The sequence below is a fragment of the Acinonyx jubatus genome, chromosome A1, assembly GCF_027475565.1.
Source record: "Acinonyx jubatus isolate Ajub_Pintada_27869175 chromosome A1, VMU_Ajub_asm_v1.0, whole genome shotgun sequence".
Classification (NCBI taxonomy): Eukaryota; Metazoa; Chordata; class Mammalia; order Carnivora; family Felidae; genus Acinonyx; species Acinonyx jubatus.
Window position 1 is genome coordinate 17,232,286 of NC_069380.1, and position 27,134 is coordinate 17,259,419.

The 27,134-nt window shown below is 40.4% G+C and overlaps 1 protein-coding gene across 3 annotated transcripts; it reads left to right on the plus strand.

Moving 5' to 3' along the window:
• The first annotated feature begins 699 nt into the window (after positions 1-699).
• Positions 700-16,833, plus strand: NHLRC3 (NHL repeat containing 3). Of its 3 annotated transcripts, XM_027064733.2 has the most exons (8): positions 702-1,079; positions 1,299-1,327; positions 1,756-1,908; positions 2,212-2,359; positions 4,529-4,729; positions 6,758-6,849; positions 9,475-9,587; positions 10,209-16,833. In XM_027064733.2, the coding sequence occupies exons 1-8, from the start codon at positions 1,007-1,009 to the stop codon at positions 10,462-10,464; spliced, it is 1,065 nt and encodes a 354-aa protein (XP_026920534.2). In that variant the 5' UTR covers positions 702-1,006; the 3' UTR covers positions 10,465-16,833. The 3 variants fall into 3 exon arrangements, with proteins under 3 accessions (XP_026920532.2, XP_026920534.2, XP_026920535.2); XM_027064731.2 differs by having other exon boundaries at positions 700-1,327; XM_027064734.2 differs by lacking the exon at positions 1,299-1,327 and having other exon boundaries at positions 703-1,079.
• The last annotated feature ends 10,301 nt before the right edge of the window (positions 16,834-27,134 follow it).

Below are 27,134 nucleotides of genomic sequence, written 5' to 3' on the forward strand. Positions count from 1 at the left end.
AGCCGCTCTCCCGAGTGGAGCGGCCGGGAGAGCAGATGCACCTGCGCCCCGGATCCTGCGGGCGGCGAAGAGGAGGTACCGGCCTCTCAACCCGCACCAGCGCCTAGGCCGCCGGCCGCCGCCCCTCACCGCGGCGCATGACCCGACTTGCGTTTAACCCCAGTAGCTGCGCTGGCTCCTGGGTCCCGTAGCCCGGGCAGCGGAGGCCGGGCAGGCTCTTTGTTACCAGCTGCCACGGCTTCCGGGAGCGGGCCGGCAGCCGGAGAGCACCGGGAGCCGGGCGAGGGGGCCCACACTCTCCGGTAGGGGGACTCCCGAATACCGCGGCGCCCACGGCGTCTAGAGCCCTTCCTGGTTACCCCTACAGCTCCCACCGGCTCCTGGGGGCCTTTAAAGAAGCTCGTCGCGCCCCTGCAAACCCTCTGCGCCGAGAGCTGAGGCCTCTCTTTCCCGAAAGCCAAAGGAGGGGTCCTGGTGTGGGAACGTAGCTGTCTACAGCAAATGCCTGGATTCCTCAGAATCGGAGGTAGCAGAAATCTTTCTCAGAGCTTGAAAATCATTTTTTGAGAGCCAAATTTCTATTTTGCGGGTTTGCGTGTGTTAGGTTGTGATTTTTCAATCTTAATTAAAAAAAAAAATGAACGTCGAGAGGTTAAGGCATATCTATGGATACCCTTATTTTTGGCTGACGGGCGAAGTCCGCAGTGTGGACCGCCCCAAGGGGCGGAAAAGGGTGGTCAGTGGGTCAGCCCGAGCCGCGTGACCTGGGGGCGTGGACCCCGAACGCACCAGGAAACCGCTACCCGAGATCTGATTTTCTCTCACCTCGATCTGTGCTCTCCTTTGGGTTTTCAAAACCCGCGCATCCAGGGAGAGGGAATTGGAGATAGGAGCTTCGGCCCCGAGGTTGGGCCGACGCCCTATGCGGCGACGAACGGCGTGGACCTGAGAGCGTTAGGTGGCCCCCAGCCGCCTGCGGACCCTTCCGTCTCGTCATGGCGAGATTATGGGTCGGCCTGGCAGGCGCTGGCTTCTTTCTTGCATTACTGGTTTTGCATTCGCGTTTTTGTGGCTCGCCGGTGAGTTGAGCAGTGAAGACGTGTCTGTCGGGTGTGTGGACGGCACCGTTGAGAGGCGACGCCGCTGTTGTGGGGTGGAGGTGGCGGGCCCTGGCTCCCGCACTGGCTTGTCTCAAAACCCCCACCCGGGCCGAACTGCCGACGTCCTGCTTTGTCTCTTCGGGTTTAAAAGTTTGTATATGATGCATCGCCGTTTCTCTGTGTTCTTTCTTTCCCCAGACCCCACTACGTCTCCAAATAATTTGCAGGTTTGTATTGTGGCCCCCTTGGTCTTTCGACGTATAAACCCATTCCCCAATCATTTCTGTCCAGCAGCCTCAACACCTCTGTATCAGGTGTCAAGGCATGCTTAAAAATAAACATTTATTGGGGCGCCTGGGTGGCTCAGTCGGTTTAGCGTCCGACTTCGGCTCAGGTCATGATCTCGTGGTCCGTGAGTTCCAGCCCCGCGTCGGGCTCTGTGCTGATGGCTCAGAGCCTGGAGCCTGTTTCAGATTCTGTGTCTCCCTCTCTTTCTGACCCTCCCCCGTTCATGCTCTGTTTCTCTCTGTCTCAAAAATAAATAAACGTTAAAAAAAAATTTTTTTTTAAATAAACATTTATTTATTTATTTATTTTAACCTAGAGAGTGAACTGAATCTTAATCTTCTGGGTTTTGTTTTTTTGTTTTTTTAAGGTTTTAAGGAAATTTGCTTTTCAAGTTTCCTGGACAACCAAGGAAATTCTTTACCGGCTGGATGTGGGATGGCCTAATCGTCCAGAATACTTTACTGGAACAACATTTTGTGTTGCAATTGACTCCCTCAGCGGATTGGTTTACGTAGCCCAGGTTAGTAAAATTGGGATTAAAAAAAAAAAATTATGAATACAAAGGAAACAGCTTCTTGATTTGCTGCACTAAGTAACCATGTATGTTTACATTATGGTAATCGTGAAATTTGGTTTTTTTGGATTGGTTTTGAGTAAATATTGTGGTTTTGAATGTAATAGTTAATACTGTTAGGTTTTGAAGATGGTTTTTAAGCATTATTAATTTCTCAATTAACCTTTAATTGTTGTTTTTCTCTACCAAAATAAAGATTACTTTCTAAAAAATAATCTTATCTAAGCAGTTATTTTTATATACCTTCAGAGAGGGGATAACATCCCAAAGGTATTAGTGTTCACAGAGGATGGATATTTCCTACGATCCTGGAATTACACAGTTGACACACCTCATGGTATATTTGCAGCCAGTACACTACATGAACAGTCTGTCTGGATCACGGATGTAGGAAGTGGTATGTGTAGTAATATCTATTAAATTGTCTTGCTACAAATCATATTTTTGCCCATGTTCTTGCTTGTATGCTTTAAAATCAAGAGTTGCTAAATCTAATTATAATTTCTTTAATGACTTATGAAATCACTTCTTTCTAAAAATCTTTATATTGTACTTCCGTAGAGTCGAGACATTTAACAAGAAGGCTACCGTTGTGATTCTTCCATTAACTTGTCAAGGGACTTTTCCTCTTTGTAGCGCCAGTTGTGAGACTATACTTTCAGGGATCCTTTTTTATAGTTTTTAAAACATCAGCTGCTCCTCCCAGGTTAAATGTAAACCTCTTGTGTGAAGCCACAGAACTAACAATCTCTGAGAGTTAGTGAAGTCCCTGTCTCATTTTCCTTTACCAGTTCTCTTTCAAAAGAGATTGTGCTAAGAAACCAGAACTGCTTTGTTGCCCAAAATGCAAGATTTGCAGAAACTGCTGGGTTAATGTTTCTGAAATCCTACCTACTGCAGCATGTCTGAAATTTTCCTTCCAAAAAACATTTTTAGTAGAGTATGTTGTAAATCAAGCACAGTTGAGTTTATAGCTGTGAATGGTTTCATAGATAACTGTTTGCGTATTATTGTGGCTTAAGACAAGATAGTACCAGAGATGACTTGTGATTATAATTTCAGGATCTCAAGAATGAATGGGATCATAAAGACAGTATTTCTAGATAACCTGACATTATGTCAGGATCTCAGGAATGAATGGGATCATAAAGACAGTGTTTCTAGTATTCTTTGGCCCAGTTACATTCATGGCTTGAAGGACATCCTGTTTCTTCACTTCTGGCTAGTTCAGATGCCATTTTGGAATTAGTGAACTCTCAGTTTTTGTTAGAAGTGCTGTTACCATTTGTTCTCAGAACCCAAGAGATTTCTGAGCTTCAGCTGATAATCCATTCATTTCAAAATGTAGTTTGGATTGTAAGATTTTGGTTAAAAAAAAATCTAGACTGCATCTGATTTCATTGTAATACTGTAATGAAATATGGCTCTTTTCTCTCTTTTTTTCAGAATTTACTGTTAAAAGTCTTTAGTTTTTCATTTATTCCATTCATGTGATCCTTTTTTATAAAATACTTCATTGATTCCCACAAATAAAAGGAACACACATGACCTCTTCATTCTTTCCATTATAGCTGGGTTTTTTTCATGCACAAATATGGAGACACTTTATATTCCTTCCCATTTTTTGAAGAAATACATTCCTTTAATAAAAATATGGCTGTAAATGAGCCTATTAAAAAAAAAAAAACCCACAAGAATGTTTTCCACTGGTATTCTGTGTCCTTTGCCAATTTTTTAGGAACTTTGAAGGTTGCATTCTGTAATAATATTATGTTCTCTTATTATTGCTACAAACTAACTCAAGCTTTCAAATGAGGCATAATAATAAATACACTTTTTAAGTTAGAATTGTAATGCAAGTTTGATTCACTTTATTTCCAGTAAGCTCAGTGTATCCGATTTATCTTTTGAATGCCTAACAGTTAGTTTGGTCTTGGTATGCCTTCAAATTGATTTCTCTTAACTACTTTATGTTTTTTTCCTATTTTTTAATACTTTATATTTTTGCTTGTAAGGAATTTCCACTCAAAGAAGTCTTGATGTAAGTGAAAGGATATGATACTGACAATTTGGGAAGATTTATTCCCTTCTTAGGAAAAAAATGTTAATGGGTTGAATTTGAACTTGTTTCCACTAGGAGAAAGGGTAGTTTTAAAATCTGTATTATAGTGCACTTTTTGCGCTATACTACTAAAATTTGAGTGCATATGATTGAAATAATGATTTTCAAATATAAGTTCCTTTTCCAGTTCCTTTTTGGTTTCTTTTTGCAAGGAATGCTCCTTCAAGGTTGTATTTATGATAAAAAAGAAAATGACCTACCTATAATTTAGCATCACAAGCTTCCTGTATAAGGAGCCAATTGTTTTGGTTTGATTTACTTGAATTTAGAATCTACTTATTTAGGAGTACCTGAGATTTTAATTCATAATAAGTTTGGTTGTAACTAATGAAGAAGCTCAATTAACTGTTTAATTCTAGTACATTTTTGCTCTCTGCTTACTTGAAAAACGTGAATGTTTGGACAGTGGTTGTATTTGTGAAGTGTGTGTGTTTATCTTTATAGGATCCTATGGTCATACTATTAAAAAATACAATTCCTTTGGTGATCTTGTTCAAGTGTTGGGTACCCCAGGCAAGAAAGGCACTGGTTTGACTCCCCTACAGTTTGATAACCCCGCAGAATTGTATGTAGACGACACAGGAGATATTTACATCGTGGATGGAGACGGAGGATTGAATAACAGATTGATCAAATTGTCCCAAGGTACCTGGCTTAGCTTTGCATGGCATTATAAGAATGTTATTCAATAAGTTGCATTGCTTTAGTTTGCTTGATATTTGGTAAATATCATAACTGTTGCATGTTGTATATGAAGCTGTGTGTAAAGGGCTCAAGTGAGATGTGTGGGATGGCCAATAATAAATGGTGCTGATGATAGGCTTGCTTAATTCTCAAAAGGTAGGCGTTTGCTTTGAATGAAACTGGAAGCACTTTGGGGATTTATAGTGGGCTCAAGAAGTAAGTGGTTATCCTGTCCAGTTCAGAATAAGGAGATTGGGAACCTGACATCCCAGAGCTGAGGTATCCTTCAGTTTGATCAGCTAAAGTTTGTGTTTGTATTTTACTGTTGTTGTGTCCTCAGTAGTATTCTAGGTGCAGGTCTATTTCAGATGAAACCGTTAAATGGTACTCTGCGGTATTGATAAAGTAAAATGAGACTAGGAGGAGAAACTACTGTTGACTGGAGAAGTAGGGCAAGGGTTCCTAAAAGAAGTAGTTCTTGAACTACACTGATTTTGGTGGGAGGAGAAGGGAGATGGGAGGAACGTTCACAAGCTCCATCACACAAGGTCTACAGGTGGTAATTAGCAAGTTTTCCAGGAAAGGAGCTTAGGATATAATTTTTGAATAGTAGAAAGTACGATTTGGGATGTTGAAGGCTTATCAAAGAATTTTGAAGCCATAATTTTGCCTTTAAAATGTCTGAGGTTTTTTAGTGGGAAGGTGATGTTACAGAAGCAGTGTTTACAATAGACACTGTACCGAGATATATTTGCAGTAAGCGCTGTCATTTGGACACGATATAAACCCCTACATGGAAGCTGTGTAGTCAGCTTATCACCCAGTAACTGAGTTTGGTTGGTGATAGTTAAAGGGAGGTGACGTAGGGATAAAGCAAGACTCAAAAAATTCTATGAAAGAAACAACCAAACTCAGGAGACAGATTGAATGGCTGTGATAAAAAAAAAAATTGCCACAGGGGCACCTGGGTCGCTCGGTCGGTTAAGCATCTGACTTCGGCTCAGGTCACGATCTCCAGGTTTATGAGTTTGAGCCCTTTTGGGGCTGCTGCTGTCAGCACAGAGCCCACTTTGGATCCTCTGTCCGCCTCTTCTCCGCCCCTCCCCCACTTGCGCTCGTGCACTCTCTCCTTCTCTCTCTCTCTCAAAACTAAATATCTTTTTTAAAAAATTGCCACAAACTAAATGGCTTAAATGGAAATGTTTTCTCTCGTAGTTTTGGAATCCAGAAGTCTGAATCTAATGGGCAGGCCACGCTCCCTCTAATGGCACGAGAGGAGAATCCCTCTTTGCCTCTCCGGCTTCCCGTGGCTCCAGACATTCCTTGGCTTGGGGCAGCATATCTCCAGTCTCTGCCTCTGTCTTCAGATGGCTTTCTTTTCTGTGTGTGTCTGTGTCTCAAATCTCCCTCTCCTTTCTCTTACAAGGACACTAGTCATTGGATTTAGGGTCCACCCTAAATCTAGGATCATCTCTTCACAAGATCCCTAACTTCATTATATCTCCAAGACTGTGTCCAATAAAGTCACATTTACAGATACAGGAGTACCTGTGACTCAGGCTTGGGCATATCTTTAGGGGTAGAGGTAATAGGAGTAGAGGTAGTAAAGGAGACAGAATATAAAAACAATGTGAATTTTTAAGCTCGGAGGAATTGTAATACCAAATAACCGATTAGTTAGGAAGGGGTATCAGTTTGAGGGAAATGTTGACATGAATCACAGCAGTGGTTTTGAGTGATAAAAGATTGAAGTGGAGATAGTCATTAAAGAAGTCGATTAATTGCTTGAAACAGAGAAGGAATTTTTTTTTCTGGTAAAGCATAAGAATTAAACAAAGTGGTACACAAACAGAAAGCCAGTAAAGCATAATCAATTGGAGGTATAATTGAATAGTTTGTTTGCAACTTAAGACATAAAATATAACATGCAAATGTGTCAGGTATTCTATATGTTGCTCTGACCAACTAACTATGTTTACCACTGTCCAGATTTTATGATACTTTGGCTGCATGGAGAACGGGGGACAGGGCCTGCCAAGTTCAACATACCTCACAGCGTTACAGTTGATTCGGCTGGTCGGGTAAAAAATACACTCTCGTTGTATCTGGAACTGTGTATCTAAATGTGTGTGTGTGTGTGTGTGTGTGTGTGTGTGGGTGGGTGGGTGTATGGGCCTATATATATATATATATATATATATATATATACACATCTTGGTGCACATGTGTGTTTCTGGACGTATAAATTACGTATGAATGTTTGTGTTTGTGTGTATCTGGGTATGTCTGGGCAGTTCCTTTGGGGCTGGGTATACCCACGTACTCTTACAATGTTTGGGTCCCATACTGGAGAAAGTTCCCCAAATATTTAAAAATGAACAAAATAGATTTTCTATGTCACTTAAAGGTAGAAGGAACAAATAAAGGAATAGAACATAAGTAACCTGAAGAAGAAATGAGTCACCCTCCCACTAAGAAAACTACGATGTGTTTGAATATATTTTTAACTTCAGAATTAAATTCATTCTAGAATATGTTGACCAAAAGGGAGAAGGGAGAGGTTAACCTTGGAAGCTTGAAAACAAGAGCCACCTTGGCAAGCTCTGTTCTCACTAGCTCCAGTGTGGGGAACAGAACACTTTAACTGACGCATTTCAACCCATTTCTTTTTTCCCACCCGTCTCTTTTGCACACCTTTAAGCATACATACCACTTCTTTGGGGTTACTTTCCCAAAACCAAACCCCACCCAAAATGTTACCTTAGTTTTTCCTGTTTTCCTATAGTGGCCTGTACTTCCCCCATTATAGTAACTGTCACACTATCGTATCAATTAACTGTCTCCCTTGACAGAATGTAGGCTGTATGAGGGCACGTACTGAGTCTCTTTTGCTTTATATCTGGGCGTCTGGCACATACTGGTCATCTTATATGTAACTGAAGTGACTAAAGGACTTACTACACACACAATAGATGCATCAGACAATCTTGGCTTCATACCGTTAGAAATTTAATCCGTTTCCACTTCTGGCTCTGTGTTTAGCAAGCAACCTTCTGATTGTGATTTGGCTTCCTGTGTAGACAAAATGAGAATGTTTTAACCATAAAATCTTCAGGTAGTTCTCAGTGTAGATAGGAAGATAACTGAACATGTGAATTTTGTCTGTAAACGGGGAGCTAGAAAGTTGGAATTCTGGTTTTAAACACATTACCCTGCTGAGCCTGGTTAACTTCTCCCTTTGTGGGATAAGAACAAGATCAAGTTTCTGAGCAGGCAAGACTTAGACCCTGGTAAATTCTCCACAGTGATAAGTGCCCTTTTGACAGGCCTTGGAGAACATTTGATGGACATCCTCTGGCATTACTGAATGATGAGAAATGTGAATGTTCATTTCCGCATACTTGTGTTTTAACCACAGTCATGCTGTTCTGAACGTTTTACGTGATTGACTCAGTCATCATCCAAGCCTATGTGAAAAGTTCATTAGGTTCAGAGGTAAACTTGCCGGTGTTTCTTAAACGAGATTTCTCAGATTTTGTTCAGTAGGAAAGATAACGCTAACAATCTAAAGTATTATTCAATCTTACGACCTAAACTATATTTCTTCCTTGGTCACTCATCTAAGACAGTAATCCCAAAATCTTTAAGGAAATCCATCCTTACTAAAGAATCGCGAATCAGGAAAAGGTCTTGAGAAATTGCCTTACATAGAGATCAACAACCTCTCTAAAGTGAAACAGTTTATTTGTGTCTTATTGTAGATGAATTTAGTGGCTACTGAAACTCAAACATACTGGCAAATACATAGTTAGGGTTACCTTGAAGAAACAGTCCCTGAATCCACAAACCCAAGATCCTGAAAGGAGAAGAAGGTAGAGGTCAGTGGGGCAGGCCCATACTTCCAGTCCATTCTCACATACCCCTCTATAATCCTAGCTGCAGGTCATAAAATGATTTCGCTGTATGTATGCTGTAGGTTGCATGTATCAGATACAGTACATGAGATGTCATTTAACGTGAATCTACTCTCCTGTTTTATGATAGTAGTTTCCTTAGTAACTCATACCAGCCTATAGCAAAATGGAATTAAACCTGTCGTTAGCCTACTGTCATTCTTAAAAGTTACTGAAGAATTCTAAGCTTCCTCTTCCAGTGGGTTGGCACTTTGGACATGCCTTGCTAAATAGCAGGTGGATGTTTAGTGATACTGCGATAGGAATGAATACCCTAGCCTGGGCTCCTGAGGAACAAGGCTGTGTTTCTTTCTTTTTGTCTTCTAACCTAGCCCTGGAACTGGCAGGGTGGCAGTACTCAGCCGGAAGGTGAATGCCTGTGAGAGGAACGGATGAATTCTGTCCCTCCTCAGTGTTGCTCATGTTCCGCATCATGATGGAGGACTCCGGTTTTCTTGTTATTCGGGTGCTTGGTAGAGCGGGCAGAGTACTGTGTGTGGGCTTTGAGTTGAGACAGGTGGCCTAAAGTGGCTCTCCCACGTATTGGAAGCTCACTTCAAACAAGGGATTTAAACTTTCTGAACTTTAATTTCCTGTCTGAAGATAGGGCTTACCTTCTTTGAGGCCCTCTGAGAACCGCATGAGATGATGTATGGGAAACTAGTAGAAATAAACATCCATCCCGCCCCTCTCCCTTTTTGTTTTCTCATTGTATGTGGATCTTTTCCAAAAAACATTTTTTTGCTTTCTCAGGTATGGGTTGCTGACCGAGGAAATAAAAGAATTCAAGTATTTGATAAAGACAGTGGGGAGTGGTTAGGAGCATGGAATAATTGTTTCACAGAAGAGGGACCTTCTTCAGTCAGGTAACGTTTTCCTTTTTTTTTTGTTTTTTTAATGCTTTTTTAAATCTGATTTATGTTTGCTTCTCTGAAGAGCTAGCTGAAACGTTAAAATATTGTTTTCAGAAGGTGGAAGAGGAACAGAAACAAGTTTGCAGAGAATACGTAACCATATTTCAGATCCCAAGCAGAGGAAGAAAAGCAGTTAAAGTCCCAGTGCACTGTGGGGTCGGGGTGTCAGATAACATATGCTGGACCTCCTACAGCTTTCACCCTCAGGGTACATGTGGTGAATTTTTAAACGTAGGACGAAAATAGAAATCTGGAGTCTGTAGTGTCAGCCTAGCACCGACTCTCCTGTCCATTAGTTTCATTTTGTGTGGTTCTTGCGTATTTTTGTTGTCGTTCAAGCTATTCTTTGGCTACATCTACCTTCACGAATCTTTATTCCCTCATAAACAGAATTAGACAAACTTAAATTCTCCTCGAAAGCAACCTTCAGCAAGTATAGGTGCCTATTGTTGTCAAGCGTTGTAGGGGAGAAAAATGTTGAAGAAGTCAACATTTATATTGATCTTGCATACATTTATTCTGTAAAATGTCTCTGTCCTTAGATTTTATTCTGTAAAATGTCTCTGTCCTTAGATTTACTCCTGACGGGAAGTACGTGATCGTAGCCCAGCTGAATCTCAGCAGGGTCTTACTGGTGGCCGCACCCCCAGTGGGAAGCATTGGCAACTGTTCCGTGATCAACACAGTCCAACTAGCAGACCAGGTTTTACCTCATCTCTTAGATGTCAGCGGGAAGACTGGAGCAATCTATGTAGCAGAAATCGGAGCAAAGCAAGTGCAAAAATATGTCCCAGTGGAGGGCTATTTTCCTTCGTTCACACATTCATAATGTTTCTTTTCCCGGAGATGTTTCAAGTGGAAGTTCAGATTCTCAAATTCATTGTCATGTCCTTACAAATAACGTTCAGGCACCAGTATTTGTTTCTTTATTTTCCCATGATCTAGTGATGAGAAGAATTTGTTCTTATATCCTTCAGAACCATATGTTTTGTTGCTGTTCTCATGACTTAGTTTTACTTGTAAGTGCATAAGGCTATTTTAACGAAGGAAATGTAATTCTAAAAAATGGGATCTGAAAGAGGGACTAAGACCATAAGGTAGGTATTTGCCCAGGTAGACTAATCCTCCCTGGGAGGAAGAGGGAAAGGAATAAAAACGGGTTTTGCAGGATATATTGAACTTCATGTGAGGGACTACAAACCTCCAGTTTGTTCACCTTATATAAAATGTACCTTTTGAGCGATTAAGTCAGATGGGCTCTTGATCAATGAGTACCCACAGGATGCTAGCTCCTAAAGATTCAGAGAGGAAGAATCAGGACTTACCTGTGGGAGCCTGTTCAGTAGCATCTAGTCCAGTGGGAGACAAGTGTGCAAACTGATACAAGCGTGTCAGCAGGCCTCAAGCGTGTCTTGTAGGAACATTACATCTGACTGAGAGAATCCTGGAGATTTTGCGGGGAAAGTGCATTCGAGCTCCCAACTTGAGAAACCAAAGAGGGGAAAACAAGGTGGTCCAAATGGACAAGCTGTAAAAAGTTACAGACTTGCTGAGAACCCTGATAGGCTTTCTTTTAAAAGCCCAGCTTGGCCTGGGTCCTTCAGCTGTAAGATACTTCGTCTCAACCTCTAAATGTAGGAATGAAACAGCAGGCATTTAAGCACTTTACTGAAAGGGATCTTTACAAGTACTAACTGGGATGTTTTTTAATTAAAGGTACGACTGAAAATAGGGCCCTTCATTCCTTTTTTCCTCCTTCCCTCCCTCCCGACCTCCCTCCCTTCCTTATCTTCTTTTTTTAAAACATGAACTCAGTTCATTCCTAACATCTGTCTACCTCAAAGAAGTTTTAGAATTGTAAATATGGGGATCTGTTAAGGTGAATAATTTCTTAGCTTTCTATGTCTCTCTACCCTTTGGTCTGAATACCAGATATGAAAGACCATCTTTTCGGTTCTAGTTTATTCTAGGTTCTGTTCAGACCTCGCCGTATGATGATGTCAACTCATTCGTCCCCTTCTTCTTGTATTCACCTCCCTCCTTATCCCGGACTTGCACTGTAAATCGTGTAGCATGTGAGAAATCTTGAGCTGACTTTCCTCATCACCCATTGTAGCTGCCGTCTGTTTTCCAGACCTCAAGCAATTCACACTATTTTGATGCTCGGATCATATCTTGACACAGTTAGAAAGTTAAATCTACCAACAGGAAACTGTCCTGTGTTCCAAGGCCTTTGATAAGTGTGTTTGTGCCACTGATCAAGCTGTGTGATCTTCAGTGAGTCTTCTTAGTTTTTCTCCTTAGTAAAATGGGACCATCATTTCCTTCCTCCTTCAGAAATGCTGCAAGGATCATATGTACGACAGATACAGATGTGCCCTTTGAAATCTAAGCTCCCAGGGCATTCGAGGCAGAAATTCTTAAACAGAGATCCTTCCAGCTGCTTAATTTACCTGATAGCAACTATCCAGTTTGCCTTAATTTTGCGTTGAGTGCTGTTTTCAAAACCTATCGTCGTGAACTTTATGCAGCTTAGCAAATATAGTAAATTTATCTGGATAGAAGGAAGTGATTTGAGAGTTTTGTTTTGTTTTGTTTTGTTTTTAAGCCAGGACAGGAAGTGCAAATACCTCTTAGAAGGAATACAGGTTAGGTAAACTGATCTTGTCATTTTAAAAATGTTATAGTTAACTTTGTTTTATGCCAGTTTCTTATAAAACTTGTTGAAAGTATTGTTGCCATATATCTTGCTAAAAGTGTTTATTAGCATACTTGTAATCATAGTATTTCACTTTTTTCCTTTGGGTTAATTGGTTAAATGATTGAGAAAATGTGTTGTATTTTGACTAAAAAATACGAATTAAACTTTTGGAAAGAAAAGGCAGTATTATCTGGCTCTCTAATTAATGTTTGATTTTATTGTTATAAAAGCAGTTTTAGAACTTCTTATTCTGTTAGAGAATTTCAGCAATCCTGATAGCACAAGTTGGCACTGAGAGAATATCCTTCATTCACGTGTAAAGTATAGGCTAGATCTCCCGGAGGGGGAGATTACTTTTCTAAATTAGGAAACCAAAGACTGTATCTTCCCTAACCCCTATTAGAACATCGGGTCTCTATGATGGAATTATTTGTCTGCAGAGGCAGCCTGTGTGAAATCAAGAGGGTAAACTAAGAAGACCCATATAATTTGTGCTTCGGTCACTTACCAGGTCAAAAGACCGCTTCAAGCATTGCGGTCGTCAGGCTAAATAAAGGCAGTCAAGTCCCAACTTTTATTCTGCATTTGTTGATTTTGAACACTGGATTTTAAAACAGGGTACATTGGATAGCCCGCACTGCAACTGGAAACTGCCAGATTTTTGCTCCTTTGACACCAAAATAAGTCTGTTGGAATCAAGAAGAAAAAAAAAAGTATCCTAAATGTATGACTTTCTTTTACTCTAAAATTTCAGCGATAATCACATAAAAAAAACCTTTAAAAAAAGAGATTCATTTATTCAACAAAAACGTGAAAGCGCAGATTTGCAAAGGCTCTCAGGCAGGTGTCCTCTGCCCTTGCCATCTACTGGAGAGAAGTTTCCTTTCAGTTCACCCTGGGAGGTGCCTTCCTTGCACTGGTGGTGTCTTAACGTTCTTGGTACAAGAGAGGGCGGTAGAGTCCTGCTTACAAGCATTTCTTGAAACCGGAAGTGGATTTTCATCTTTATACTTTGACTTTTTTAACAATTGAGGTAAACCATACTTTTTTTTCTTTAGCTTGTGTATCTTGAGGAAATGAGCTTGTAGGTGACATCCTTTCCAAGGATTATTGGGATATTTACTGTTGAGACATTTCCATGTTTTAAAAAAACCAAAACACTTTTTTTTAAATTTTTAATGTTTATATTTGAAAGAGAGAGAGTGGGGGAGGGACATAGAGAGGGGGAGACACAGATTCCGAAGCTGACTCCAGGCCCTGAGCTGTCAGCACAGAGCCCGATGCGGGGCTCGAACTCACGAACCGTGAGGTCATGACCTGAGCTGAAGTCGGACGCTCAACCGACCGAGCCACCCAGGCGCCCCAAAACACTTTCAGTAAAAGCCAAACTAACAGCCAGAAGGGAATAACTTATTTTAAACTGTAACCTGAAGAGGAGTTTAGTGTAATAGAAAATACATTCATATTAACAGAAAATTATTCCTTTTCTCCTTACTAGATTTTTTTGTTTTAAACAATTTTGCTTCATAGTTGCTGACTCTTTTACAAATATTATTTACAAAGAGGCCCAGTAATTTCTCCACCAGACACTTACCCATAGAATCCATGAGTTTATAGAGTAAGTTAGTCCTGTGAATATGTAGTGACATATAGATACTCCCTTTGTATGTAAGAACTGAGTGGAATTTAAGCAGTGAAAAATAGCGCTTTTTGAAACTTTTGTTTCTTCCGTGGTAAACAATGAAAGGATATTGTTATGATTTAATTCTGCCTTTATGTCAAAGTGGCCCATCTTGGGGGATCCTGTTTTCAGCGCCTATAATAGTCTGACCCTGGTAAACAGATTTGTGGTGTGGAGTTTCCCTTCGGATGCTACATGTAAGAATCCCACAAATAGACTCTAATCCAAAAGCAGTTGACCAAAATAATAACATGGTGTCTGGAAATAATTCTGAGACCTTCAAAGGGTGATCATAGAGCATAGGATTACTGAGCTATCCTTCAGAATGAAGATAATAAATGGAAATAAGTGTGGCCCATTGGTCCAGCTTAGTGAAAGAACATTCTAGCAAAGAGCTGTTCACCAGTGGAACAGACTGTGTTCATATGGGAAGTGGTAAAGTTCAGTGATTCAGAACCCGAAATCTGGAGTTAGGTTGACCTGGGTTCTGATCCAAGCTCTGCCACTTACTTGCTGCGTTGTTCTGACACTGCCTCATTCTTCTCCTTTGTGAAATGGAAATATTTGTATTTTCCTCATAGGGTCATTGTGAATAGAAATGAGATTGTGCGGGTAGAACATTAAACCTAGTCCCTGACACACAGTAAGCACTCCCCACACCTTAAGAGACTCGTTTGAGGTATGTTAGCCAGAGACCGGCAGTCGTGCCATCTTTGGGCAGAAATTCTTACCCTGGGAAGATGAGAAGACCAGATGACCTTCCCTATGGTGTGATTCTGTGTTTAGTCACACTATTGAAGACTAAAGATACCATTGTAATACACTCATCTATCATTTAGGAATGGCCACTTTTTAGTCATCTAGGAATATGGTGGTGAGCAAGGTAGACTCCTTTTCTGGAATACACATTCTACATTGGGAAACAGAACAGTTTGAGTGAAAAAGTGAGATTCTGATGAGACTTTGTGGTAAATACTAACACTTGGTTGGCTAAACACCCATTCTCAATTGTCTTCCTTCTACCACTTTGGAGACTGGAAGAGCTAGGTGCTTGCTTTCTCAGCCTAACCAGCATCTAGGGGTAGTCATGATGTTCTGGCCAGTGCAACATAAATGGAAGTCTACTGGGGGATTTCTGGAGAATCATTTGCTTTTGGATTTAAGAGAATAAAAAGGTATGCTTAGCACCACCGCCTTCTCCCTCCTTCCCTGACGAACTTGAATGTAATGCCTTGAGTTGCAGCAGCCATCTTGGAACTATAAAGCAACAAATGACATTCTTAAGGAAGGCAGAAAGAAGGTTGGGTTTTTATGATTGGGGAACCACTGTATTGGCCTGGTAATTCCTTACTCTAGATTTTTATGTGAGATAATTAAATGTTTTAGTTAACTTAAGCCAGTGTTTTGGTTGGGTGTTTTCTTGCAGATAAAAAGCATTCCTAAGAAATTCAGTATTAAATTAACCTACGTTCATTTGGATTGATATTTTTTTTATGGTTTTAAGATTCTATATCCAGGAAAATAGTCTGCTCTTATGTCTTATTTTATGTCCTTTAATAAGATGTTTTTGGTGGTTTTTTTTTTTAATTTAGATTCTGTGTATTTCTTTTGAGACAAATTTAGGTTCCTGTGTCAAATTTATCCTGCACATTTATTAATTATAGCTACTAGAGTAGGATTTTTTCCCCATTGCTGATTAGTTTGGGGTGGTATAGAGAAAGGCTATCAATTCTTTCTTATGTATGTCATATCTGTTCACCTTAATAAACCCTTATTAATTTTAATTAGCTATTATAGATATTCAGACTTTGTAGGTATACCACTCTGAAAATAAAGATAACTATATGCCTTTCAAGATTTTTATTGCTTGTTTGATTTTTTAAAATTTTATTGCATTAGCTACATTGTTCAAAACAATGTTAAATGATAGTAGTGATATGATGTATCTTTGTCTTATTTCTGATTTGAATGGAAATATTGGTACTTTACCAAATATGATATTTGCTATTGAATGTTGGTAATTTTCATACTTAGTTTTTTAATCTCAGAATTTTATTAAGAATCATTGCTTAATTTTGGGGTGCCTGGGTGGCTCTGTTGGTTAAGCGTCCGACTTCGGCTCAGGTCATGATCTCACAGCTCATGGGTTCGAACCCCACATCGGGCTCTGTGCTGACAGCTCAGAGCCTGGAGCCTGCTTCAGATTCTGTGTCTCCCACTCTCTCTGCCCCTTCCCCCCCTCAAAAATAAACATTAAAAAAATTTTTTTTAAATAGTAAAGAATTATTGCTTAATTTTATAATGGCTTTTGACATTGATGTGTACAATATATTGACTAATGAAAGGTACAGATATTTTCTTATGGTTATTGTTAGAAAAACTTCAGTTGGTAATTGATTTCTTGCTTGAAACTTCTATTCTTCAAAGAAAGAGGGCAGTAGAGTGCCATCATATAGAATTTATCAATTATGGTCCACCCATCTCCAAAAAGAATTTGAGCCTCTTTACGATAACATTTTTAAAATATGTTAAAATAGAGTAATGTCAAAAATTGCATAGAAGGGAGGAAAACACATTTATTCAAAACCTGGATTCATAGTTATGGCAATTAAGCATTAAGTTAATTCTGAGTTTTCTTGTAGCCAAAGAAGGAAATGTGGATATATAATTTTCATCTAATAAAAGGAAATATATCCATTCTTTAAGGAAGCAAGAACTTTTTTCCCCACTTTTCCATTGCGTGGACCTTTAAAGGTGAAATGAAACAATATTTATAAAATATATTTTTTATAATTTATATAAGTTCTATAAACTATTTATAAAAATATTTATAAAACAAAAATTTAATATAACACGAAGAAACTTTTTTTTAATGTAATGAAAAATCACGGGAGGTGTGAGAAAGGGATAGGGTCTTTAAGCCAGTAGTTCAATAAATATTAAGTATTCTTATTTGTCGTATACACCACGGATTGGACGCACAGTCTTTGTCAGGGCTTGATAGAGTGATGGTGGTAATGTTCTGTATTTCCGCTGTCCAACATGGTGGCCCCTAACACATGGGCTTTTGAGCACTTGAAATGTAGTTTGTGTGTCTGAGGAACTGAATTTCCTACCTTCTTTCTACTTAATTTAAATCGTTACATATGGCTATTGGCTACTGTATTGGACAAACACAGCAGGTGACTAGGTTTTCATAATAATGGCCAGCAGTTTGTTTCGACTCCGTTTCCTTGTTCGTTTGTATGATTTGCTTTCTCTGTAGTGTGACCTTTTGGCAATGTTTCTAATAATTCCACGAAGATTAAAGATTAAAAATTATCATGCATCTTGAAATACTTCATTGTTGAATCTTTTGTTAAATATTTTCCAAATGAAAGTGAAGTCATTCTGTTCAGAACTGAGGAAAATGGTTCTCAAAAAGCTTTTAAGTGTTTATGTGTGTTTGTACTTATTTATCAGCTCACTTCCGGGAACATACCTGTTTTTCTATCTTTTTTTTCCCCCTGAAAAGAAACTATTTTTCACATGCAACAGCTCAGGTTTCAATGCAAACTTGTCTCACATAGATCTTTTTTTTTTTTAATGTTTCTTTATTCTTGAGAGACAGAGATAGAGGGCAAGCAGGGGAGCAGCAGAGAGAGAGGGAGACAGAATCTCAAGCAGGCTCCACACTGTCAGCAAGGAGCCCCACATGGGGCTCAAACCCACAAACTGTGAGATCATGACCTGAGCTGAAACCAAGAGTCAGACGCTTTAAACAACTGAGCCACCCAGGTCCCCCCATATAGATTTTTTAATGCATCCCATAGAGATATTCACAATAATTGTTGCAAATACCCTAAAAATCAGGTTAGAAGGCACTAAAATGCAATCACAGCTTCATTACTGGTAATATTGAATTATTGCATCTTTACTAATGATTGTATTAGCTTCCATCTTTATTTGTATGCTTTAATTTTTTTTTTTAACCTCCCTTTTATTTTTTGAGAGACAGAGAGAGACAGAGCATGAGCAGGGGAGGGGCAGAGAGAGAGGGAGACACCAAATCTGTAGCAGGCTCCAGGCTCTGAGCTATCAGCACAGAGCCTGATGTGGGGCTCAAACTCACAAACTGTGAGATCATGACCTGAGCCAAAGTCCGATGTTTAACTCACTGAACCACCCAGGCACCCCACAAATCAATAACTTTTAATGTGCTCTCTCTCTCTTTTTTTATTGAGAGAGAGAGAGAGAGAGAGAGAGCTCACAAGTCAGGGAGAGGGCAGAGAGAGGGAGGCACAGAATCCAAAGCAGGCTCTAGGCCCCGAGCTGTCAGCACAGAGCCCGACACGGGGCTCGAACTCACAAGCTGCGAGATCACAACCTGAGCCGAAGTTGGACGTTCAGCCAACTGAGCCACCCAGGCACCCCTGGAATATAAATTTTCATATAAGGCTGAGATTAATTTGTTCAGTGCCCAAGTGTCTGGAACGTAGTAGGTGTCATTCATTTAGTCCACACTTGACCAAGTGACCACCTACTTGATCACCTACTAGTTAATGATCTACTCAACTATTATATTAATAGTTATTGGATCATTAACTAGCTTAAGCTTCTCAGGTCAAATAATCTTTTAATCTATCTACTTGGATTTTATTTCAGTCTGCACTTGCCCTACTCTATTTTCTTGAGACCTATTTCCTTTCGTATTTCCTTTCTGCTTGCCTTTATTCATTTGTCACTGTTTCACCATTCCTCCCCCTACCCAATTCTGGATTTGTTTCCTTTTTCAGAATTCAGGGCCTCACTGGAATATCCATACTAATATTGTGACTTCGAGCATTGCTATCTCTATTGCTTATTTTTTTCTGTAGAGAGAGGACTCGTATGCCACCTCCTGCTTCTTCCTCATCAAATTAGGTACAAGAATCTATTGTCCTTCCCTAGGTATTGAAATACTGTTTTCAAAGAAATTTCGAAAATGTTCTGTATTCCATATTACATTTTACACAGACACCTCCAACCTGCTTTCCTATTGTTTCTCCCCGTAAATCCACTTCTGAATGTTACTTTCTCACAACTGCTGTATTTTTTGTGTCCGGCTGGCATTCAGTGAAGCTGGGACGACAGGAACCATTTCACCTGAAACACTAAGTGGTGGTGTGAATAAAGTGCCCCCTCCCCACTGCTCCCAGTATATCCAGAGCTTGATCTCTAGAACTTGTGAATGTTGCCTTACCTGCCAAAAAAGGCTTTGCAGGTGTGGCTGCATTAGGGATTTTGAGATGCAGTTATCCTAGATTATCTGGGTAGGCCCTAATAGAATCACATGTTCCATTGTAAGAGGGAGGCAGAGGGAGATCTGCCATATAGAAGGGGAGTCAGTATGGCCACGAAGGCAGAGATTGGAGTGATGCCACCAAAGCCAAAGAATGCCAACGGCCACCAGAAGCTGGAAGAGGCAAGGGAGGGATTCCTCCTCAGCACTTCCACAGTGGACGTGGCCCTGCCTGGGCTTTGATTCTGGCCTCGTGATACTGATTTGGGACTTTAGGTCGTCCACGTTGTGAAAGAATATAAACTTCTGTGATTTTTAAGCCCCTAAGTTGGTGATACTTTGCTGCAGCAGCTGTAGGAAAGTAATACCGAGCTGATACCTGGAAAATATACCTAAAGATGTAAAAGTATAATATGAAATTGGATAATAGGTAGAAGCTGGAAAAAAATTGTAAGTATGATGTAAACAAGATTAGATTGCTTCAGATGGTTGGTAGAAGTAAGATATTAAAGACGTACCTGGTGAGAGTTCAGAAGGAACTGAGCACAGTGTTGAAACGCTGTATTATCTTAGATAATACATGCATTGTAAACAGACTGTTAGTAAACATTTGAATTTAAAGGTGTTGCTACTAAAGTTTCAGAAGGAAATGAGGAACATGTTTTTGGAAACTGGAGGAAAGGGGATATTTGTTATATGGTAGGAACACACAAGAATGGCTACAAATTATGAAACTATGGACTACCTTTACCTTGCTGGAAAAAGTAAGGCCAATCTAGACTTCTGTATCCAACAAATGTTTCTTTGAAATTTGAAGAAAAGGAAAGATATCTCAAACATTCAAGCTGGAATGTTCATTGCCATCAAATCTATACTACAAGAAATAGTAAATGGAGATCGTTAGTCTGAATGAAAGTAATACCATTTGAAAACTTGGATCTACACAAAGGAATAAGAAGGGCCTGAATTGGGGCGCCGGGGTGGCTCAGTCGGTTAAGCATCCAACTTCAGCTCAAGTCATGATTTCACGGTTCGTGGGTTCAAGCCCCACATCCGGCTCTGGGCTGACAGCTCAGAGCCTGGAGCCTGCTTCAGATTCTGTGTCTCCCTCTCTGTCTGCCCCTTCCCTGCTCACACTTCGTCTCTCTCTGCCTCTCAAAATTGAGTAAACAACAACAACAACAACAAAAAGAAGAGCTTGAATTGGAAAATCTATGGCTAAATATAAAGAACTTTTTTTCTTTTAGAAAAATTTAAAAAAAAATTTTTTTTTAACGTTTATTTATTTTTGAGACAGAGAGAGACAGAGCATGATCGGGGGAGGGTCAGAGAGAGGGAGACACAGAATCCGAAACAGGCTCCGGGCTCTGAGCAGTCAGCACAGAGTCCGATGCGAGGCTCGAACTCACATACCGCGAGATCGTGACCTGAGCCAAAGTCGGACACTTAACCGACTGAGCCACCCAGGCGCCCCTAGAAAAATTTTTTTATAGATAAGTGACTGTCAGGGTGCCTAGGTGGCTCAGTCAGTTAAGCATCCGACTCTTGATTTCGGCCTAGGTCATGATCTCATGGTTCAGGAGAACCTGCCCCACGTCGGGCTCTGCACTGACAGCTTGGAGCTTGCTCGTGATTCTCTCCCTCTCTCTCTCTCTCTGCCCCTGCCTTGCTTGCATGCATGGGCTCTCTCTCTCTCTCTCCCTCTCTCTCTCTCTCAAAATAAAAATAAATAAATAAACATTAAAAAAAAGGTAAGTGACCATTTGAAGCAGAACTAATAATGACTGATGAATTTATATAACATGTAGAAGTAAAAAAATGACAAAAATATCACAAAAGATGAGATGAGAAAATGAAAACATGCTGTTGTAAAAATATGAGAAATCATATAATATTTGAAGTAGATTCTGACAATGTAAAGAGGAGTATTGTAAATTCTAGTGCAACCAAAAATAAAACAAACACATATGGAATAGCCAATAGAAAAAGGTAAAACTCTATCTTCATTTTGGTGATTAAAATATCTGTATGTCATTTGGTGATTAAAATATCTCTCAAGGTTCAGCAAACCATACACTTAAAATGGGTGGGTTTTACTGAAGGTAAATTAAGCGTCGATGGACTTGAGTAAAAAATGAAACTGAAGATTGGAGAATGGGAACAGAAACAAGACAGAAGATGGGAAAACGGAGAATGAAAACAACAGAAAAGAGACTTCGGTGGAGGAATGGTGGCGGAGAGAATAGCTGTTGGATAACCTTGACCCACAAGTACATCTGGTGAGTGAAAGAACGTGATTAGGTGTAAGAGGAAGTAAAAGGAATGTGAACGGCAGCTGTCCAGCGGATGCCAGGAAAACAAAATGAATGGATTCATTGTCAACTGAAACCAGAGAGCCGGAATATTGAATGTCAGGTCTTCTCGTTTCCTTCAGTTTCCTTAGCCATGGTTTGTAGCCTCGAGGAAGCACCGAGGAGGCATTACTCAGGGTTAGGAATTGCAGAGCACATATGGCTCGGAAGTACGTAGTGTTAGGAAAGCAAGGTAGATAAGACTGCTCGGTATTTAAAGGGTAGGAGCAGTAAACCTTGGTTAGGAAAGAACAGGTAGAGCATGTATGAAATATAGGAAAGGTGAAATGTCAGAATGGGACGAAGAAAAATATTTTCTATGATCCGTTGATACATGATGCAACCTGAGCTTTCCAAAGTTGTGTAGTAATGGTAGGTAGCTGAGGCTGAAAAGAGAAAACACTTCTACTGGGTACAGACTTAAAAAAAAAGAAGTCCCTCCCTTCTCTATAGGGAATAATCTCAATGGACATCAAACTTATCAACTTGAGACTTTGACAGAAATGTATTGCTCATTCTCCTTAGTGTGTGGATCTCGATGACATATTTTTTAAGAGTTACTTGGTGCCCAGTCTCTCAATTCATTGTGGGCCTTACAGACCACAGTGCAGGGTATGCTTTAAGGTGTAACTCCTAAAAGCATAAGCCAAGTTCACTATAAACGAAAAAACATTGGACTAAAATGTTTTAGCCTCTCAGGGCCTTAATAGGGCTGATGATGGATGATTCCTACCCGAGAAAAAGAGGACAAAGAGATTTTGGCTCATCAATAAAGCACCTGACTCCTTGAGAAATGTCTGGAGATTGAATTTAAAGTCAATCTTAAATTAGTTTGACAAATGCACATAAAGAGTATTACCTGCACCAACTGTATGTCAGATCTATAAGTATCTATGTAGAAACAACAGCTTATAATTAATACAGAAAAAAAAAAGAAGAACACTACTTTTCCTGGTTAGGAGCATAGAAAAGGCAAGTTTGAAACAAAAGTGTCATTCGGACATTTGATAGGACATCAGCTATCAAGATCATGACTTATTTTTTAATAGCTTTGGAAATGTTTCTTGAAGACTCTCTTGCACTGACCTCTCCCCTTTCAATTCATAAAGTACTATTGTCTATTTGTCACTTTTGTACTTAAATGTATTCTCAATTGCTTCTGTATGTCTTTAAAAAATTTTTTTTAATGTTTATTTATTTTTGAGACACAGAGAGAGACAGAGCATGAGCAGGGGAGGGGCAGAGAGAGAGGGGGAGACACAGAATTTGAAGCAGCTCCAGGCTCTGAGCTGTCAGCACAGAGCCCGACATGGGGCTTGAACCCGTAAACTGTGAGATCACGACCTGAGCCGAAGTTGGATGCTTAACCAACTGAGCCACCCAGATGCCCCATCAATTGCTTCTGTATGTCTTGACCTCCATCAAGCTTGCAAAATAATAGAGAATGGAATTTTGGTATCTTTCATAACGCTTTGCCTAGTGCTACGCACATAATAAATGCTCAATTAATACAGTCACACCTGGATTCTGAGATCCTTCAATGGTAGAGAATAAGAGAGCTATAAGGCAGAATTTCCAGTCTCAGAGGTGAGTCAAGAGCAGCAAGGATGTATCAAGGAGGAGTCTCTCACAGTGACTAGTGCAAGCACAGAAAGGAGGAAGGGCTCTTCCTCCAGAATGTAAGTACCCACTTGTTAGACCCAAAGGAGCCCTCCCTTAAACAGGTTAACTTTCTTTCCCCTATGTGACTATACAAGGATAATCTCAACCTTTCTCATCAGGAGAGGATTGAAAGGTATGATAATGGCATGAGCCACTCACCTGTATCCTCTCGTCCTCCATCAGTAGACTTCCAGAACCCGGAATGCCACCATCTAATACAATGGATAGCCATGGGAGGCAGCGGTAAAGTGAAGAATTGGAAATTCTTCCCAGGTGTGGTGTGCTATTGGGTGGGTCATCTACCCCTCTCTAAGTCGCTTCTCCTCTGTACAACTGGATCTCATAATGTCAATGCATGTTGAATAAATTTCCAGTCTACTCGAGGTCTAGAGAGCAGGAAACGCACCAAAGGCACTTCTAAACGAGCAGAATCCTTTCCAAAGGGACGCCTCCATATCTGGGGACATTTTCGTTTTAACTATGTACATTCCCAGAATAGTCAGATCACCTCTGCCTAGGAATCAGGGACATGGTCACAGAGAGTCCTTTACCTTAAAAGGAAAGAAATTGGAAAAACAGTGCATGATGGCCCTCATTTCACCCCCACTTGCAGTGGGAGCTCAGACAAGTCATTCAAACTCCCCAGGCCCATTTCCTCTTCTAAAATACGATCGTGACAATGGTTCCTGCCTTGTGAGAATATTGTGAGGATTTATTGAAATACTGCACTTAAAGAGCTTGGAACCATGTGTGGCACATAGACACCATTCAATAAATTCTAGCTATTATTGTAGAGAGAAGCACAACAGATACAGCTGTCAGGATACTTGATACTTTGTGGGACTCACAAACTTCATGACTTGAATTCAAGGCTGTTTTAGGACCTTGAAAGAACCATGGGCCTCTTGTTTGGAAGACCCCAACACACAAAATAAACAGATAAAATATATATAGTCAAATTCTCAAGTCAATGGAATTGCTGTCATAACATTTTTGAAAATACATATAATTTTACTATTGACAGCTTTCCTCATTTTGAATATATTTTTTTTAGGTCTGAAAGATTTTTAGAGAGAGAGCGTGTGCGTACGTTTGCACATACACGCAGAAGCAAGGGGGGGGCAGGGGGAGAGGAAGAGAGAATCTTAAACGGAGTCCAGGCCCGGCAAGAAGCGACGTGGGGCTTGATCTCATGACTGTAAGACCATGACCTGAGCTGAAATCAAGAGTCCGATGATGCTCAAGCGACTGAGCCACCCAGGCGCCCCAGGTCCGAAACACTTTTCAAATGGTAATTGCCACTGTGCGTTGAGTGCTTAATGCTCACCAGATTCTGTCCTACAAGCATTACATACCTTCACTTATTTAATCCTCACAATAACCACGAGATAGGTACCTCTATTGCCTCCATTGTACAGATGAGAAAAACCAAAGCACAGAGAACCTAAGTGACTTCCCCTGATGGCATAGCTAGTAAGGAGCGGAGCTCACGTAATGTCCCAACATGACACCAGTGGAGCTTGAGTACTTGTCAAGCTAGGACATGGCACAACTAGGAAGGACAGAGCTCAAGGTACTTGACCAACGTGACAAAACTATGAACGGGTAGAGCTAAAGGAACTTGTCTACTAGGGCAACAACTGGTAACTAGCAGGCTTCAAGCAACTTCCCAAGTTGGCACAGCTGGTAAGGGGCCGTGACTAAGTACCCTCCCAGGTCACACAGCCTGTGAGGGGTGGAGACGATTGGTCGAGCACCACGCTCTTACGCTTTCTTCTGTAGTGCCTGTAGTACTCTTTCTTCTGTAGTTCATTGGTTCTGGGCTCTATGCAGTGACTCTTAACAGACAATATGGCCTTCATTTTACATTTGTCTTCTCCCTCATTTCTTCAAAGTGGGTCTTAAGACAAAAAAAGTCTTTTTTTCTTGCCTTTGGGAGGCAAGGGAAGAGGAGCACTGAAAAGCCTGCCTCCCACTGCAACCACCCATCTAGAACGGAAGAGCCCTAAGGCTAGAATGTTGGCTTTTTCTGAGGAGCACAAAGTCGGCGGAGGCTTGTGGCTGGAGAGGAGGAAGAAACGGGTTTAGGATTAGGAAACGGCAAGTGCGCCACTTGGCTTGGTATAAAATTTAAGATTCACCAAAATACTCAATAATCAAGAAAAATTTAATAAAATATTTTTGAAAAGTTAAACAGGAAAAAAAAACATAAAGAGGAAAATATCAAACTTTTAAATAAAGGCCAACAGTAGGTGAAGCAATTGAGGCCAAGGCATACAAGATGAGTGTTCGAAAGACTGCATTAAAATGTTATTTACGTGAGTCACTGCATTTTTAGAAACCGCTTAAATTTTGTGGCCGAGCAGAGTGCCTCACGCACCTCATCCTTATCCTGAATTGGGGAAGAAGAGAAGGCTTGGCATCCATTGGAGCCGGAGGAATAATCCTGGGGCCTCACATGAAAAAAGAGGGCATGAAGCCTCCCTAAGAACATTCCGTGCCAGGTTCCCTATCATACATTATTTCCTTTACTCCTGACAGCTACCCTTCAAGGCAACTATTAGCATGATCGCTTTTTGAAAAGTTTATTTATTTATTGTTGAGCGTGAGAGCGAGAGCAAGCAGGGGAGAGGCAGAGAGAGAGGGAGAGAAAGAATCCCAAGCAGGCTCTGTGCTCTCAGTGTGGATCCTGACACAGGGCTTGATCTCACAGTTTGTGAGATCATGACCTGAGCCAAAATGAAGAGTCGGGGCTTAACCCGATTGAGCCCCCCAGTGGTCCCGGCATTATCATTTTATAAGGGAGCTGAAGTCCAAAGTTACAAGGATAGAAAGTAGCCAAGCTGAGTTTCCAGATCTCCCTGCCTCTGCAGCCTGGCTATTCCCACTACTGGCCGGTATGTGCCTAATAGCTAATAAGCAGAATTCTTGATATTTTTTTTTCATTTTTAGGTCATAAGTTCTATCACATGAAGACAGAAATCACAATGAGAAATTTCACTTACTTGACCCCTCTGGAGGCTGCCTGGAATTTTAAGGAACAGATTTCCTCTCCTGGTACTTGAAAAAACTACAGTTCCTCCCAAGTCACTCATGTATTAACGGCTTGGGACATAAGAGTGTTGAAGGAATGCACCCTTTTAGTATTGGTGTACCATTTTCTGGGCCACAGCATATTTGGAATAGAAATGATCAGTTAAGTGAATTCAGTGACAATTTACACTTGTGTTGTAAATCCATCCCGTTATTTATGGTAATCCAATTTTGGGTGCAGCGGAAAGAGAGTGGGCTTGGAGTCTGAAATGAAATCGACTGCCAGTATGTTACTTTGAATCATTTATTGAAATCTCTCTGGGGTTTCAGTTTCCTTTTGTACAAAATAATAGTTTTTTTTTCCCCATGAAAATGAGATATATGAAATCCTGCCTCCCTTAAATCAGCATGACCCAGTGATGAAGAACCTACGTTGTGATTTCTACTTGAACATCAGGAATCCAGGTTCAGTCAATACTTCTACACTGCCAGATGCAATTAAGGCATAGGGCCCTCCTTGATCTAAGAAAATAATTAAAACTATTAGTAAACAAGTGCACATAGATCTGACTCCACTGGTTACTTCATCATTGCTGTCTTCTATAGCCACTATTGGCATCTATCACAGCTTGGGCTCTGGTCCATAAATAGACAGCTATTATAGCTGCATTATTATCATCTTGTTTGTACAAGTTCTGCTGTGAACAATAACCATTTATTATCTAAGAAATCACCTTTGGCTTCCATAAACTAATATTCTATGAATTCATAGACTGGGCATAGTATTTCAGGCAGATTGAATCAAATACAT

Coding starts and splice junctions, on each gene's coding strand:
- NHLRC3 (XM_027064731.2), top strand. CDS start 1,007: ATGGGTCGGCCTGGCAGGCGCTGGCTTCTTTCTTGCATTACTGGTTTT. Junction 1,909..2,211: donor GATTGGTTTACGTAGCCCAG/GTTAGTAAAATT, acceptor ATATACCTTCAG/AGAGGGGATAACATCCCAAA. Junction 9,588..10,208: donor GAGGGACCTTCTTCAGTCAG/GTAACGTTTTCC, acceptor CTCTGTCCTTAG/ATTTACTCCTGACGGGAAGT.